General features: G+C 41.4%; 2 protein-coding genes across 23 annotated transcripts in view; one reads left to right on the top strand and one right to left on the bottom strand.

Annotated features, from left to right (window-relative positions):
- COL12A1 (collagen type XII alpha 1 chain) overlaps nt 1-10,327 on the top strand; it is a 112,523-nt gene extending 102,196 nt beyond the window's left edge. For 10 of the 22 annotated variants that reach the window (XM_083497259.1, XM_083497250.1, XM_083497249.1 and 7 more), the window contains 6 exons: nt 2,441-2,476; nt 2,573-2,639; nt 4,151-4,339; nt 4,636-4,704; nt 6,115-6,285; nt 9,261-10,327. In XM_083497259.1, coding sequence (XP_083353385.1) covers nt 2,441-2,476; nt 2,573-2,639; nt 4,151-4,339; nt 4,636-4,704; nt 6,115-6,285; nt 9,261-9,442 — 714 coding nt within the window. In that variant the 3' untranslated portion in view covers nt 9,443-10,327. Of the gene's footprint in view, nt 1-2,440; nt 2,477-2,572; nt 2,640-4,150; nt 4,340-4,635; nt 4,705-6,114; nt 6,286-6,648 lie in introns of all 22 variants that reach the window. The other 12 variants (XM_083497268.1, XM_083497260.1, XM_083497261.1 and 9 more) reach the window with 2 other exon arrangements.
- Nucleotides 10,328-15,636: 5,309 nt separating this feature from the next.
- LOC310704211 (uncharacterized protein) overlaps nt 15,637-17,531 on the bottom strand; it is a 253,324-nt gene continuing 251,429 nt past the window's right edge. The window contains exon 4 of the mRNA XM_083497404.1: nt 15,637-15,804. Coding sequence (XP_083353530.1) covers nt 15,736-15,804 — 69 coding nt within the window. The 3' untranslated portion in view covers nt 15,637-15,735. The remainder of the gene's footprint in view (nt 15,805-17,531) is intronic.

The following is a 17,531-nucleotide window of genomic DNA, read 5'->3' as shown; positions in this document are numbered from 1 at the left end:
AAATCACGCACTTTTAAGCCAAGCATGGAAGAATAATATCATGGTCATAGATACTATGAAATCATTTCAACATGAGTATGTCACCAAAAAAGTTTAGATAATTCTGGGCCATAGTGAACAGAGAGCTTTCCTGAGTTCATTGGCCTATCAGTGCATTTTTAAGTATCTCTTGAGAATTCTAAGTTGGTGAGAAGAAAAAGTTCTAAGTGGGTGATAAGAGAAAAATGATTTGTATGCATGTTTAGAAGACATACAGACATACAGGAAGCAGCAGCAATATCCTACTTGCTTTGAGCTTTTGCTTTCCATGGGGACAAACTTGATAATTTGCTAATTAATTACCCTACAAAAAGAAAAGCCTATTCTTTAGACAAAGATAGCTATAACACAATAGACTAATTAATTCAATAAGGAGAAAGTATCTAAGCAAACAATGGTGCCTCTTAAGTATTTAGAATGAACAAGAACAAATAATGTAACTATACTTCATAGACACAAACATTAGTTAAACAGCCTTCCCAGGGTCTCCCATTGGATCCATTTCTCACATGTGGTTGACATTACTTCTGGAAAGTAAATGCTGCCTCAGGCTAAGACAATCGACACATCATATTCTGTGTAAGGCTGGTCAAAATGACGAGAGAAGACATAAATTACTTTCCTGATCTGGGCATGTGGCAGCTCTGTACAGCTGCTAGCAATGTTGCTCTCCCAAAGAGATGCAGATGGTTTAGTGAATTAGAAGAGTCCTTTTCTTTCACACACTTGCTTTGGCAACTCAGGTAAAGAGTTTAATTTGCAAGAAGAGTGGTTGATGTTGCTCCACTGAAAGCAGCCTGGAGGGTAACAAATAATCTGAGCCATATGTAAACAAACAGACTTTTGCATGTTTGGCAGCAGCACCCAGGGTCACCATGACCCTAAATTCTGCACATCTGAAATCATCCCTGGTGTAAACTTCTCACTTTCACAAATTAAATGCTCATGATCTCAGTGCAAGATTGTTGAAATGTTGCCATATTCAGTTATGCTCTAGTCCTGCAGAGTAATTTATTGGTGTGTCACTAAAGGAGCTTTTTAAAGAAACCACTTGTGGCCAGGTTTGGTGATTACTTTTGCTGACAACAGAATATTAAGCATGATTAAATAATAACTAACGATTCACCTCTGGGAGCTTACCAGTGAAAATGTGTTTGGTTTAATAGCAATTTCTCTTTTGTTTGTTCATTTGAATGCCCAGAATTTTCACACATTTCTGATCATTTATTTCAAAAATTGGAGTCCCCACAGAAAGGAGAAGGGAGGGAATTTAAAGGAAATTCAGCAGTTGAGGTTCTGGTATTACTGATGCCAATCCGCTGTCGTCATCAAATCACTTAGTACAACAAAAGTGGAGGACATTACTGTGGATGGGGCACTAGAGGTATAGGGTGAAACATCTCTGGCTTGAGATGTTTACTAAGTGCCTCTGGAAAGACTACAGAACTTGTTCAGATGACTAAGATTTACTAGCGTGGGTTAATATTTTTCTGATAACAGTCCAAGGGTTCAGGCAACACTGTCTCCTTTTTGGATGATTTGAAACATGTTGTTGACAGATGAAACAATGTTAACTGGTTTCAAATAGGTAATAAATATATTTGTGTGACAATTGTCATACATTTTTGAATATCTGCAAATATACAGCTTAAATGCACTGACTATGTTTATTGAAATTAACCAGGAGATAATTTAATTTTTAATTATTTTTGTCTCTCCCCTACCCCCCATGGCTACATATTCTAATTAATGAAAATAATTATAAGGGCAACTTATTATCAAGTCATGTTTTTCCCCCTTAAGAAGCCATGCTGGAAGATGTTTCAGTAAGGAATACAAAAAAAAGATTAATATAGGTTATGTTGTTCTTGTTTGTGGGGTTATATTACGATATCCTTGGAAAGCTATTATTGATGGTCCCAAGGAGACAATTTTTTTGCAGACTGATGTTCATACTCACTGAAACATTAATACTGCCTGTTTCCTTCCTTAGCACTGTTATCTAAAAAGGATAGATAATCACCCAAAGTGTTGGTGGGGTGGTTAAATGAAGACTATGTATTCTAGTAAATGAAAATAATCACCGTAGCAACTTAGAGATAGGCAGTTGTAGCTTATTGGTACATGAAATGTGGTGCATGTAGAAGTGCCCAGGTTCTGGCATTTCCAGGAAAGACTAAGAGACTCTTGCCTGAAACCCTGTAGATTTACTGCCAGTCTGCTTAGATGACGCTGAGCTAGATGGACCAGTGGTCTGATTCAGTATAAGGCAGACACTTGACTTTCATGGGCTGACCTTCCACGTTAAGGCCCTGGAGTGCCTGGCAAACACTTTTGCAGTCTCTCCTGTTAATCCTCCCTCTTTCTGTGATGCACTCTGATGGAGTTTAATTTGTTACAGGGGCCAGCTGGAATAAAAGGCGAGAAAGGTGACAGAGTAAGTGCACCCTTAAAATGAATTTGTTTGCATTTTCTAATGCCTCCTACAAAAGAGGACATCATGTCTAATACATGTTCTGTTTATTTTATGAAGGGAGACATTGCTTCCCAGAATATGATGCGCGCTGTGGCAAGACAAGTCTGTGAACAAATGATGAATGGTAAACAATGCTTTGAAATATGTGCAACTAAACGCATTTTTCTGTGTACCATATTGTCAGACTCTCTTGTGAACTTAAAGCTTAAAGTCACATGGGTTCAGTGTTTCTCAAATTAGGCAGAGCCTAGGCTGGTGGGTGAAATTGCAAATGATTGGCCTCTTGCTAGCTCGATCACCAAATCCAGCAGAGTCTGATCAGCTGGAAGCAACTCTGAGTTACCACAGGTGGGTACAAACCAGTGGCTGTCACAACAAGCCTAGGTTTATTTGCCACTTTTCCCATTGGCATATTCAGTGTGGCAAACAAGAACTTCATTGTACCAAATCAACACAAAATTAGTCAGTGGTTGATATTCTGGATTGAAATATGGGTTTGAGTTTGATTCCTTGCTTTGCTGTCAGCTGCTGCCTTTCTGTAGCAGTACTGATAATGCTTAATGAAGGCTAGGTCTGATCCCACCTTATGCTGTTGCCACTTTGTGCTCTTCAGTGGCAGTAGCAGTGATGACACGTTCAGGTTCCGTTCTCCAAATGCTGGCAAATACTGAATATATTTTGCTGCTCCAGAAGGTCTTCTAGAGCATACAGAAATAAAAATAAATGGTTATGCTTAAAAGTAGGGGCATGGTCAAGCCCACTACAGGCACACTACCCATACATAGAGGTATCATTTATAGGACATTAGAGCTTGTCTTGAAACTTGCCTTCTGTTGTGTACACTCAGTACATCAGGCCATTATGGGGGCTGGGAGGCAGGCACATGACACCCATAACTCTGCCTTACATTCTGTGCTTTACATTCTTAGGCAAGACCTTATTGATAAAATATGTGTTCTTCTGGGGAGCTAAGTTGTACTGGTTTCAGCTTTTTTATAATACCATCTTGCTGCCAACATTTCTCCTTTTGTTGTATTTATTGGATCTACAGTTGCATAGAGTGGAACCTCACAAGCTCTATGCCTCCATGGGTAGAAAAGAGTGGAAGAGATTTTGGCTGATTGGGCCTCCCCACCCCCACCTCCAACCATCTGTGTCTCTCTTAAAATAAACCCACACTATTCTGGAAGCTTTCGGATCCTTCAGAAGAGCGTGAGGGGCTGAGTGTGTTGAGGCTGCAGGCCAGAGTTGGTATGGGAGAAATTCATGTTCTGTCCATGGAAGCACCCAGTTTGCAGAGCAGGTGCCTACACTGGCTCTGACTCACTTCCGCAAATGAATCTAACCCTATGGGTATTAAATGCTAATCCTACTCAGAGTAGACCCACTGAGGTTAATGGGCATGATTTACTCAGGCTCATTAATTTCAGTCTACTAAGAGTGGAATTTAGTTGAATTTATTTATTTACGAGTTTATACTGTTTGTTAATCTTAGGCTAAAGTCATGTACCAAATTAACCAATAGTAGTCAAGAAGGTGCTTTGTGGCACCAGGGAGCCGTATTCTGTTTTGTTTTTCACTTTACAGAAAATGGTATTGTGCATTCTTATATTATCCTGTTTTATTTCTCCAAAGCCAATATGGCCCAGTTTAACCAGAGGCTGAACCAAATACCAAATGATTACTATTCAAACCGTAACCAGCCAGGACCATCAGGACCACCAGGGCCCCCTGGACCTGCTGGGCCACCAGGAGAACCAGGGGCTGGGGGCAGGCCAGGCTTCCCAGGCACACCTGGCATGCAAGGGCCAGCTGGAGAAAGAGGTGAGTTGTACTATATATGTAGAAAGTGTGTGTGTGTTTCGTCATCCTAGGTCAGCCGCTGTCAATCCTTTGCTAATCCTTCCGTCTAACATCATCCACAGGACAGCCTTTAAACCAAACAGAATGTTTTAGTATAAAAATGGCCTGCATATGCTAAGTGGTTCATTAGATGAATAAGAGCAATATTTTAAAATGTGCTGTTAATTATATGCTTCACAAGCATGGAAAATTATTTCTTCAGCATCACTTTCACAATTACATGGGTTGTTTCCCTTTTCTTTTTATGTGTGCTTTAGGGCTACCTGGAGAGAAAGGTGAAAGAGGGATTGGATCACAAGGACCACGAGGTTTGCCTGGGTCACCAGGTGAGTTTTCTGCATCACATGGCAGCAAAAAACCGTAAAAGATAATATTGACAGGCTTTATTGTGTATGCAAGTAAAATTTGATCAAAATGAGCATCAAGTCTCTTTAGCTTGTATCTAGCCAGACATTTTATATTTCCCCCCTCCTATTTCATGGGAAATAAAATGTTATGTTAGCCTTTTGACTCACAATTAGGTTTTATTTGCAACTGTTGGGCTCTCTTTCAGTTGTAAATTACTCTATAGTATAGTTACAATTTAGGATACAATGTAGGGCCTTCACAGTTACTTTTTCTATCAGTACATTTTTGATCATTTACCGATGTCCTGGCAAGAGTAGTCAGACTGTCTTGGCGCTTCTGTCTTCAATTTACCGTATTTTTCGCACCATAGGGCGCACCCAGTTTTTTTGGGGGGAAATAAAGGGGGGGAATTATTTTTCCCCCAGGCGCGGGGCTGGGGCGGGGGAAGGTCGAGCTTCCCCCGACCCCAGCCCCCAAACAGGCAGCTCTCCGCAAGCAGCGGTCCCGCTGCTTGCGGAGAGGTCCGCGAAGCCTGGGCACGCTGCTCTCAGTGCGCGCAGGCTTCGGCATGCTGGCAGCTCTCCGCAAGCAGCGGGAGCGGTCCCGCTGCTTGCGGAGAGGTCCGTGAAGCCTGGGCACGCTGCTCTCAGTGCGCGCAGGCTTCGGCATGCTGGCAGCTCTCCGCAAGCAGCGGGAGCGCTCCCGCTGCTTGCGGACAGGTCCGCGAAGCCTGGAGAGCGTGACGGGTCGGTGCGCACCGACCCCTCTCACTCTCCAGGGTTCAGTGAAAGCCTGCATTTGCACCATAGGATGCACACACATTTCCCCTTCATTTTTGGAGGGGAAAAAGTGCGTCCTATGGTGCGAAAAATACGGTACTAGTTGAAGCATACCTTTCTTCATTACAAGATCCATAAGAATTTTGCAACAAATTTTAGCTCCACTTTGTTAAAGCTCTCAACGTTTCTGTTAACCATGAATATAACTTGTTCCAAAAAAAACACCCCATGATCTCATCCATTCTAAAGCTGCAGGGTAGCAGAACTGAAGCAGCCCTACACTTTAATTGAAATTTAGTGTGCTTGTCTAATGCAGAAGTGCCCCATGAGGTCCCTGTACCGTACACAGGATGGATATAAACCACTAAGCTCAAATCTTGCCACAGCAGTTTTCTGTGCATAAAGACCTTAAAATTAGGGAAGCAACTAATGATGAGTTACATCTTGGGTTCCCTGCGGTCGCTTCATTGACACCATATGTAGAACCCAAGTGGAAACATTTCTTAACCATATGTCTGAGTCTAGACTTCAGTTTTGACAGTCACTTTATCAGACTGCTGCCTGTTGAATTATATAGATATATTATCTTCCTTTTCCTTCTATAATTAGGTCCACAAGGAGAATCCAGAGTTGGCCCTCCAGGTTCTACAGGCTCACGGGGACCACCTGGGCCACCTGGCCGTCCTGGTAACTCAGGTATCAGAGGTCCCCCCGGGCCTCCTGGATACTGTGATTCATCCCAGTGTGCTAGCATTGCTTACAATGGTCAAGGATATCCAGGTAGGTTACTGAGAACTTAAACTTAATTTTGTACCTCATTGATATGCCAGTTCCATCTGAATTGCTTTGTGGAAGGAGACCTTCTAGTATAATGAACTGAATCCAGCTCAGCTGTTCAGTAGTCATAACTGAGCCAGCCTAGATTCAGGTGCTATTAAAAGTACTTTTTTGGTATTTACTGAACTACCCCAGTTTGATATGTGTTTTGTGTTAAGGGGAAAATATTACCTTTCAGAAGCAGTTTATTTCTAATAAATATAGTGTTAGAAAAGTATTACCTTTGCTTAAGGATTTAAATGACAATTTTCTTCTTCTTCTTCTCCTTGTGCTCCTCCTCCCATCAAACTACTTCTTCTGAACAAGGTTGACCTCTCCATCTAAAGTAAAAAGAACACAGTTGTTTGCCATTTTGTGTCTTTCTGATTAATGTTGGGATTATCTATACAAAATTAGTACCTGAAATCTAATATCCTGAGAACAAATGCTATTCTTTGGTACAGTGCAGACAACTGAAAAAAGTCACCATAGCACAACTTTGTGTTGGGTTAAATTCCATGGCATCTATGATTATATTACTCAATGGCACACATTTCTTCTGAGAAGAAGCAGTTTCAGACAGTGAACTGCCAAAGGAACAAAAATGCTGGATAGCTGTGGTCACTGGGGCACCAATGAAGCAATCCTATACGTGTCTACTCTGAAGTAAGCCCCACTGAGCTCATTGGTGCTTACTCCCAGATAACTGTATTGGATTGCAGCCAAAGTCACTGTAAACTGGGGAGGGGATGAGTCCCAAAATTGTGTGTGCCATATAAATCTAGGGCATCTCTCAAGAAAGGAGTTCAGGCTCACGGTATCAATAGTTTGTTGTGTGCACTGTAGCACCTTATAATTCATAAACTTGATATGTTGTTTGCCACTATCATAATGTGCATGTATACATGAATGAATATATATATATATATGTACACACAAATTCATGGACTTTGAGCTAATGAATGAAACTAATTTTATAGAACTTGCACAAGATCAACAATTTACATGAATTAAAAATAAATGGGAAACAATATTGCAGTGCTCTCCTTCCCAAGAGAAGCCTTGTATACATATATAGATATATGCATATAATTTAACCCTCCATAGATGGATTTAGCTGAATGAATATATATATATTGCACAGCTGTTTGACCTTGGAAAACTAACATCCTCTTTGACCTGTTTCAGGTTCCGGCTAACACATTTTCTAAGTCGCCAGTGCTGCTTACAGTTTGAAAACAATGAAAATCCTGTTTCTGAGATGTTTGCGCACGTGCTTATTAGGAAGTGAATCTGTATGGATATTTCACATAGATAATGGCTAACTGAACACCATAAGATGGGGAGATTCTTTTTTTATACACTTACTAACAAGTCTTCTTGAACATGATAAAGGACAAAGATGTTGGTAATGCCAGAGGGGAAAAGTCCATCTTCCTATCCTTACTTTTCTCTCCAACCCCATACCTAAAAAGTCCCTAAAAGACTGTTGCATTGGAGACTTATAAAACTACTAACTAGTGAATTTAAGACCATGATACATTTAACTTCATGAAAGAGAAATGACTTAATGTAAATAGTAAACTAATTGTGGCTTGTAAATGATTTGTATGGGATCATGTCTGCTAAAATTAGTTAACATTACCATCATGCTTTCGCATTTAAGCCTGCTGCTGCTGCTTTTTACTGTGTGCTGCCATAACCACTCTGAAACTTGTTGAAACCTCTCTCTCTCTCTGGTGCTTGTCTTCATCATTCTCATCATCATCTTCTTATCTGATTCAGGGCATGGGTTTTTTTGTATATGTAATCTTCTTTAAAGCACTCAAAAACACAATTACTTTTGCTTCTGGTCCTCCTGCAGTGTTAGGTATTTCTCCAGCACAGCTATTACTCAGTCCAATATAAGGAACACTGTCATGAAATAATATTTACCGAATATGATCACCACTAGTCATACTTTTTGTAGATGCCTGCCATAGTAGAAAACTATTTTTAAGAAACAAAAACAATGAAGACATGTGAGTTTTCCCTTCTTGACTCAACTGAAAGCTAATTAAAGAAGTTGGCAGGTTAAGTTCTAATGTAAAGGATTAATAAATTGTGCACCAAGGTCTGATTCAACTGATGTTAAGTGTTGAGGTTTCATTGCAACAAGAAGTTGGTTGTGATTAACTTTTCCCATTGCTTTAATGTGACTTAGTTACATTAGTACTAAAGCCTAAATGCTTCTTTATAAAGTTACCCAAATTTCAAGGCATCATATTAACTAATTTTTATTCAAAGTAGACCCACTGAAATTAATGGTGTTAACTAATTAATTGTAATGGGTCTAATCTGAACAAAAGTTAGTTGAATATGACCCACTATTAGTTTTCTTTTTATAGCATTGTATTTTTGAAACTCACATTACATTTTACACCAAGTTTGTTTTATACCTTTTCTCCTTACCCCCAAAGAAACTAAAAATAATTGTTGTATGTACTCTGTGTACAATTAATGTTAGAGACTAAGTAGCAGTCTTGTGCTTGCTTGCTTGGGATTGAAGTTCCTTTGAACTCAGGGAGACTTACTTTTGAGTAAATATTATGGGGTTAGGCTATATCTGAGCTCTGGTGTACAGTTAGGGTGATCTTGCACAAGAAGCCCTTCTCATTCACTTCAAGGGCAAGGAGCAGTTGCACAAACAGCTCCCTTTTTCTGAAGCGAAAATCTTTATGTGTATTAGAATTCCTGCAGTAATCATTGGCTTAGTATCATTTACTTGGAAATAAGTTGCTTTTTTATGAAAACTCACTTTGCAAGTAAATGTACTTAGGGTCATATAGATTTACACCCCAGAATCACTAAAATGAAAATATTTATTTTTTAAAAAAAATCTGTGGATTCAAAGGCATTTGATAACTATAATGTTCAATCGGACGACTATTTTCAACCAGAGCCATATGCACCTGAAAGTGGACCTTATCCGCCTGAAAGTGACCCCTACATAGTACCAGTGGAATCAGAAAGAAGAGATGATGAATATGAGGACTATGGAGCAGATATGCATTCACCTGGATACCCCGAGCATATGCGCTGGAAAAGATCGTTATCAAGAAAAGCAAAAACAAAACCATAAATGATTGACTTCCTTACCTTTCCCCTCTCTTTGGCTGGTGGTTTTTGTTGTTGCTATTCTTACATATGTAGATTCATCGGGAATTGGTTGGGTGCGCCTATTTCTCCACCACTGTTTCCATTGCTTCTTCTGAGGGTATCATGCTTATGTGGGAATAGCAATAAAACGTTACCATAGATTTCATTCTTGCTCTTACAATGCTTGTAAAATACCTGAGCTTGCAGCAGCTTCATAGAACTTTAACAAGTGCATTAAAATTACCACAGGGCTGCATTATCTTTAAGTAAATTAAAAGAAAGAAAACCCTACACAGTTGCTGCCAGCGATCTAAAGGCTGGATGCTTCAGCAATGGACCTTGCTTTATGCTTTTTCACCTCATCCATTACTTAACTCACACAGTTCAGTCACATGACAAATCTGCAGTCTAGTGAAACAAAAAACTCTGCTTTTGATGTGTTCAGTTTCTCCTATCCTTGCTCATATCTTGCAGGGCATATACTGCTCTTATACATCTCTTTAACAACCACAAATCTTAAATAATGTAGCTGACATCATTGTATCAACTGGATACAGGTTTTTTTAAAAAAAAGAAATAATGGCTTAAATCTCCTTTTAGAGACATTAACATTTATGCCAAATTGCAGTCAATCCTGCAGAGATGGAATTGCATGTTTGTGTTGTATATTTAGTATGATTCCCCTCCCCCCCAGAATATAATGTTTCGTAGTTATCAAAAAAAAAAAAGCAGTTGGAAATTGTTTGCAAGACTATGGATATAGAATTGCTGCTTTTATATTTTAACTGCAAATTGTGAATTTCACTGCCTTATATTATTTATTTCTGAAACAAAAGAGGCATTTTTCAATAAAACTACTGAAAATTTATATAGGCTGTGCGTATTATTGCTGGGAGGCTTCCAACCTTCAGAGGTTTTATTGTCATGGGAAATAAATCAACAGAAACATTAAACTACTTTCAGAATAACCTTTTTACATATAAAACTTGCAGCACATTGCAGTTTAGAATGTTGAACAATGAATACTAGATTGTGTTACAGGCTGAGGTCAGCATTATATATCAAGCAGTAGTTTCCATACTCTGATGGTATAATACTTCATTTCCCTGCTCTATGGAGGCCCCAACCATGATAGAATTAAGATAGTGGTTCCAAACTCAGGCCATGTACATTTTTCACATAATCTATGAACCCATGGCCTCTATACAAGAATAATAGCTCTCACATTGCCACTTCTGCAGCCAGGATTTCCAAGACATTAGTCTTTAGAAAAGAATCCCATGCAGGTGAAAAGTGAATAACAAAACTGGCAAGCATGTAAATGGTTGAACTTTCCCCCCTTTTTTGATTGTATCGCCATTGAAAATTACCCGCTTTGAAGCTGCTTTTCCTTACTTTTAAATGGGATTAGACAAATATTAAACAGAATAGATTTGCCATTGGCTATTAGCGACAACAGATAAATGGAATCTCCAAGTAAAAAAATTGTGTCTCTCTGATAGGCATGGAGGGCAAATTTGTTTCACTTTTCATTTTCATGCAAACCCACCTAAGTTACACTTCCTGAACCATAAAAAAACAACAACGTAAAGGACCCCTGACAGTTAAGTCCAGTTGCGAATGACTCTGGGGTTGTGGCACTACTCATTGCGCTTTACTGACCGAGGGAGCCGATGTTTGTCCGCAGACAGTTTTTCTGGGTCATGAGGCCAGCATGACTAAGCCACTTCTGGCAAATTCAGAGCAGCACATGGAAACGCCGTTTACCTTCCCACCTAATTATCTACTTGCACTTTGACATGCTTTCAAACCACTAGGTTGGCAGGAGTAGGGACTGAGCAACGGGAGCTCGCCCCATTGCGGGGATTCAAACCGCCGATCTTCCAATTGGCAATCAGTGGTTTAGACCACAGCGCCACCCGCGTCCCTGGTTCCTGAACCAGTACACAACCCAAAATGCAGCTATCCTTTGATGGGTGAAATTGAGAGATGGGAGCTTATTAGAGGAAGGGTGGATTATAAATGAAATTGTGTGTGTGTATCTGCAGAGCAGATACATATGTACAGTAGGCATATGGGAACATAACTACTGTTTTTCCCAATTATGGAGTGAAATCCAAAGTTCATCTTACTTGGAGTACAGGCATTGCAATCAATGGACATACACAGGCTTATGTTGAATATGAGTTAGTTATCACCCACAGTTCTTTTACTAACATAAAGGAAAACTTATCTGAGAGAGGTTGCCCAGCTATCATGGAGTTGCTTTGGATGCTACACAGGGCTGGGGTTTGGGAAGACTAAGTACAAATGACTTCTATCAATAATATCAGGAAAATAATATCAAGCAACACTTGCTATCAACAACACTCCTGCCCTAAGTGACTGCATCTTACATGTGCCATTTTCCCAGCCCACACTTCACCTATCCAAAGGAAGAAGGGCATGAAGACAAAGTGTCCTATTGAAACTTAGCATGCCTTGTACTGCAGCCATGAATCTGAGCAGGGCACTGTTCCAGAGACATGCAGGTTTCCTTGATCATCCCTAGCCCTGCAGCTGATGGTTGAAGCTGTCAGATGTGAGAGTGCTGGTCAGCTGATTGGAAAGATGAGCTGGCCGTGACCCTCTTTCCTTCTAAAGATCCACCTGTATCAAATGCAGGGGCTTGCCATTTTCCATGCACGCAGTTTCCAATTCATTCCTTATTGTGCACTTGGGGCTCCTGCTGGATTGGGTACATAAGAATATAAGAAGATGTTTCTGAATCAGACCAATCCTGTTCTCACAATGGCCAACCAAGATGTCTATGAGAAACCCTCAAGCAGGACTGAAGCCCAAGAGCATTCTCCCCTCCTGTGGTTTTTAGCAATGGGTATTCAGCAGCATACTGCCTTTGAATAGTGAAGCAGAAGTAACCCTCATAGAATCAGAGTTGCAAGTGATCCCAAGGATCATCTAGTCTAACCCTCTACAATGCAGGAATATGCAGCTGTCCTATGCAGGGATCGAACCTGCAACCTTGCTGTTATCAGCACCATGCTCTAACCAACTGAGCTATCCAGGCTGAGACTAGTAGCCTTTAGTTTTAGCCAGAGTCACTAGATTATGCACTTGTCTGAATCATAATTATGAAAGGCTTGTTGCTCAGTTTCCTCCAATATGATTGCTGCTCTTGTTTCATCTTGTAGTGATCAAAGCCCACAGCTACACCTGAGAGCTTCATGCCAAATTACACCTTAGCTGTAGGCCATGAAACTGGTTCTCTTCCAAATATTAGGAAAGAGACCCTTTTGTGCAAGCAGCCTATGAAGATCTCTGGATTGGGGCCAAGATCTTCCACTCTATCTCACACCAAATGCTCACCAACATAGCAAGTGCTGAACTCCCAAATATTCTTGAAATTAAATTGTAACAGTGAAATTACTTTTGGGCGTAAAGTTAATAGTTTCTGGTATGCCCCACCCATTCCTAATTCTTCTCATCATAAGAAATATTTAACCTATTTCTTTAGATTCATCTTGGCATGTGGAATCATGTTACACTTAAATTCCTAGCTTTGCAGATTTTCCTCCCTACTCATCATGTTGCCTTTAGAGTATCCACCACTCTTCCCATGGTACTGCAATGCTATTCTAGGTACTAAAGGGCCCATTCATCCCTGTCCTCAGGCTTGGTATAGTTTACACCAGCAGCAGCTCTCCATAGTGTCAGGCAGGAGTATTTTCAAACCCTACCTGGAAATGTTGGAGACTGAACATGTCACCACCTGTTTGCAAAGCAGATGTTCTTCCACTGGGCTACAGTCCTTTCTTGGCCTTCTCAGCCACACAATTGCACAGGGAAACATTGGCTTGAATCTAAGCCGAGCTCTGTACATGCAGATATAGATGGAATTATTCCTATGATTATGGCAGCATGAAACAAATGATGCATGAGCCTAGTGCTGGCAGCTGCCTCTGTATACAGAAAAGTTCATGTGAAACTTTCTGTATACAGTCATAGGCCCTTATCTCCTTGCATGCATGGGGAAATCTCACCAGATGAACTCATACCCTCCAAGTGTCCTGTTTTAAGCGTGACACCACAGATTGTCTGAAGTCTGATTCCAATGCCGGATGTTCCGTTTTGACTCCTGTGCTCTTTCCATGCCAGAGTGCAGGACCAAAAGACGGGTGCTTTTTTGGTTCTGCGCTGTAGCATGAGTCAGGTGCTCATAAACAGGACCAAAAAACAGAAGGAAAACTCCATGTGCCACCACTCTTCTTCCTACTTCTGTCACAGCACTTCCAGAAGAATGTCTGCAGTGCTTGGCTGCCCTAACCTAGCAGCATCTGCCAGTGCTGTGCAGGCTGATGTGACCTCACGCCAGTCCCTGCTGTGTCTCCTGACCAGAGGCCTAGGAAGGGGGGCAGTGGGGGGGGCGACCTGGGTGTCATCCCTGACGGGAGTTACAAAATCCCCCTGGGTGGCTCGCCCTGCCCCCTGAGTGGCCAGCATGTGACAAGGTGACCAAGCAACTAGCTCCGCTGCTGCTCCTGACACCACGCAGGCCGGTGCATGAGGAATCCATTCTATTTATGGTTGTCACTTCAGAAAACCAAACTGCTCCTGCATTCTATGTGCAGCTGTGCACATAGAAATCTAGCAGCGTAACTATTTCACTGTCTTCCATCAAAAGCTTTGCCTGTTGCATTTAGATCTGTTGGGTGGCTACAGCAGATGCAACAACAGGAAAGAAGCAACATGTTATCCCTGTCGAGGATGGCAACTCATGGCTACATGAGAAAATAAGCTGATGGGCAGCTGGATCTCCAGCTCATTCCCCTGTCTCCATGCACTATAAGCATAGAGAGAGCACTGCTCAGTGCTCTTTTATACCAGACTAAATGTTCTCTAGGGGACATGGGTGGCGCTGTGGGTTAAACCACAGAGCCTAGGACTTGCCGATCAGAAGGTCGACGGTTCAAATCCCTGCGACGAGGTGAGCTCCCATTGCTCGGTCCCTGCTCCAACCTAGCAGTTCGAAAGCATGTCAAAGTGCAACTATATAAATAGGTACCGCTCCGGCGGGAAGGTAAACTGCATTTCCGTGCGCTGCTCTGGTTCGCCAGAAGCGGCTTAGTCCTGCTGGCCACATGACCCAGAAGCTGTACGCCGGCTCCCTTGGCCAATAAAGCGAGATGAGCACTGCAACCCCAGAGTCGGCCACGACTGGACATAATGGTCAGGGGTCCCTTTACCTTTACCTTTTTAAATGTTCTCTCTTCTCCCATTGCCAGACAGCTCAGCTGCAGAAACAGAAGTACCCACCGGCTATATTTCTTAAAGAGAGCTTCATTTCCATAAAAGAAACTATGATTAAACTTGCTGCTCCATCAACCATAGGATGCAGCAATTTGATTCAAGTGTGATTTGACAATTCTTCCCTAGGGCTCTAGGGCTCTTTCCTGTCAGAGAGAAAGAGATATAGAGCAGTCAAGTGCTCAGGGCACTTCGGCACTTTGATGAGAAGGGTGGTGCATCTCTACAAAAACAAAGTCCAAGGTTGCTTCAGCTTGCTTCCGGGCTGCAGGCTGCAGTCCTTTTTCCAGGTGCAGAACATTCCCTTCCCATCCCTTTGGTCAATATGAGCACGTTAAGTAATCACTCGTTTTCCCAGTGCATTAAGAGGAGGAGCAAAGCTCCACCCCAATTCCTGCCTGCTTATTTATAGAAGGTGGTATTAAGCTGTCAGTTGCTCACCCTATCTAACCTTTGCAAAATGCAGCACGATCGGCTCAAGACAGAGGGCGTGTTCATATTATTGGTTTTAAGCATAGTAAAAATTCTTTTTCTTCCATAGCTCTTCCTTTTTGCTGCTGCCCCCCCCCCCCCCCGGCCAGCTGTTCATATCAACACATGCACACATCGGGGTGGCGTGGTGGTTGACTGGAATGTCTTTATCCCTTTAGGACTCCAATTGGTGTGAAACTGGTTTGAGAAACAATGCCTCAAAGTAGAGACTACATATACATTCTGTAAGCAAACATTAAAAACCCAACAATGGAAATGCAGCGGGTGCGAACACAGTCAGGTTTTGTCACATCTAAACAAGAGGATTATCTACTGTGTTTCTTGCCAGATATAATTGCCCCAATCCAGATACTAGTAAGAGCTTGCAGATCTTACCCAAAGGATGATTTGCAGGAGGGGAGAAGGATTTGTCTACATCAATTTTTCTCCAAATAATAGTTGGAAATGGTGGGAGCTTCATCAGATTTGCAGGTGTGGTAACTATGCTGAACTTATGTTTGTTCGCTCCTGTACTTCTCTGTTGCTGAAACAGGAGAAGATGGGATTCTGCAAAACAAAGGCATGGGGATGGATGAGAGGCAGTTGCTGCTCAGCTTTTCATTAAGCTTAAGAAAAGCCCTGCTGGATCCAGCTAAAGGCCCTTAGTCCAGCAATCCTGTTCTCCCAAAGCCCCAGTCAGATGCCCATAGGAAGCCTGCAAGCAGGACATGAATTCAGTGACACACTCACCACTTCCAATTCCTAGCAATGGGCATACGGAGGCTTACTGTTGTTTATGAACCACCGTTGACACACTTTTACCCTCAAGCAGACTTAATGCAGCTCGATCCAGGAAACGTTAAGCATTTGTAACAGTGCAGTCCTAACCAGTTTAGCTGCTCTGAGTGGTACAGGAGCACTGAAAGTGCAGGGCAGAATTTTAACTTTTAAATAAATAAAGTGCTGAAATTCAATCTCTATTATATTCAAAGGGGCTTCTTCTCAGGTAAATGCACTTGATTGCATCCTCAGTGGGAGCATTCAGACAACACATCATTCTGCAGACTGAAGTGGAACCATCCAGACAACGTTTTACCAGCTGATTTTGTTGTTGGTGTGATACTGGAGAGTCATGGAACCCAGGGCTGATATATGGGGGTTGGTGGGAGGGGATATGCATTCAAGTTTCCAATTTAGTTCTGAAAATAATTGCAACTTCCAAGGATACAATAAGTGTTCCCATCAGGACAGAACTGAACTGCACGGAATTTAAATTATCTTCTTAGATAACATAAAACAGGGCAGCCTACTTAAATAGCAAGCCAAACATTACATGAAATGAAAACAGATCCTGTTTCAGACAGGTAATTGCACGCACATAGATGCTGCATCTTGGTCTGGCGGTTGCATTTGACTCAGAATTCATTAATTCAGTGCGGTACTTTTGTCTAAATCACCAAGAATGAGTAATCGTGAATAGGTAATAAATCTGAGGTGCGGATATCTGTTGGTAACACAATTGCTTCCTGCAAATTTGTTTGGAATTGAGACTTAAACTAGGGGTGTTCTAAAACACTGGATTCTTTGAAGTGGCTCACCCTGTCAACAAAAGGATCGCCCAGTGAAAATGGTAATCCCAGCTGTGCTTATGGTGCTACTACAAAGTTCCTTGCATAAATATAATGATTTGTACAGAGAGCCTTCTGTTCTGAAATGGTGACTCACTGGGTATATGATGCGGTGTCTCTTCTTTAATCTAATATGATTATATTACTCATATTTTGATCATCTCACCCTAAACCATTGTGTTCTTCCATTCCCACCTCTGAAGCCTGACTTATTATTCCATATATTCAACTCAAAGGGCTGCACCAGGAAAACTCCCTTAATCCAAAAGAATCCATGTAGTCAAGACAATAACAGAGTCATCCTCCTCCCTGATGGCATAAAATGCTGTGATTCTTTCCACAGGAATGTCTTTTGGGCATGGAATACAGCTTTTTATGGGCCTAAAATGATTTATGTGACTTTCAAAAGAGGATTGCCGAAGAATGGCCAACCTTTCCTTGCCAATAAGAGGCATCCTATTTCTACACCATTTGCAATGGAAGAAGATTTTGCTCAACGTCACTAAAATGATTAAATAAAAAATAAAAAATAGAAGACTGAGCCCCTTTCCCTTTCAGTCATAAATTCATGTGTTTATTCCTTATTTATTACACGATGAATATATTACACCCTTACTCAAGGGCAGTAATTCCATGGCCAGCCCTTTCATGAGATGAGTTTTATTTTTA

Source organism: Podarcis liolepis, assembly GCF_965112155.1.
Source record: "Podarcis liolepis genome assembly, chromosome: 3".
Classification (NCBI taxonomy): Eukaryota; Metazoa; Chordata; class Lepidosauria; order Squamata; family Lacertidae; genus Podarcis; species Podarcis liolepis.
Note: the sequence above shows the minus strand (reverse complement) of the source record. Positions and strands in the feature narration are given on the sequence as shown.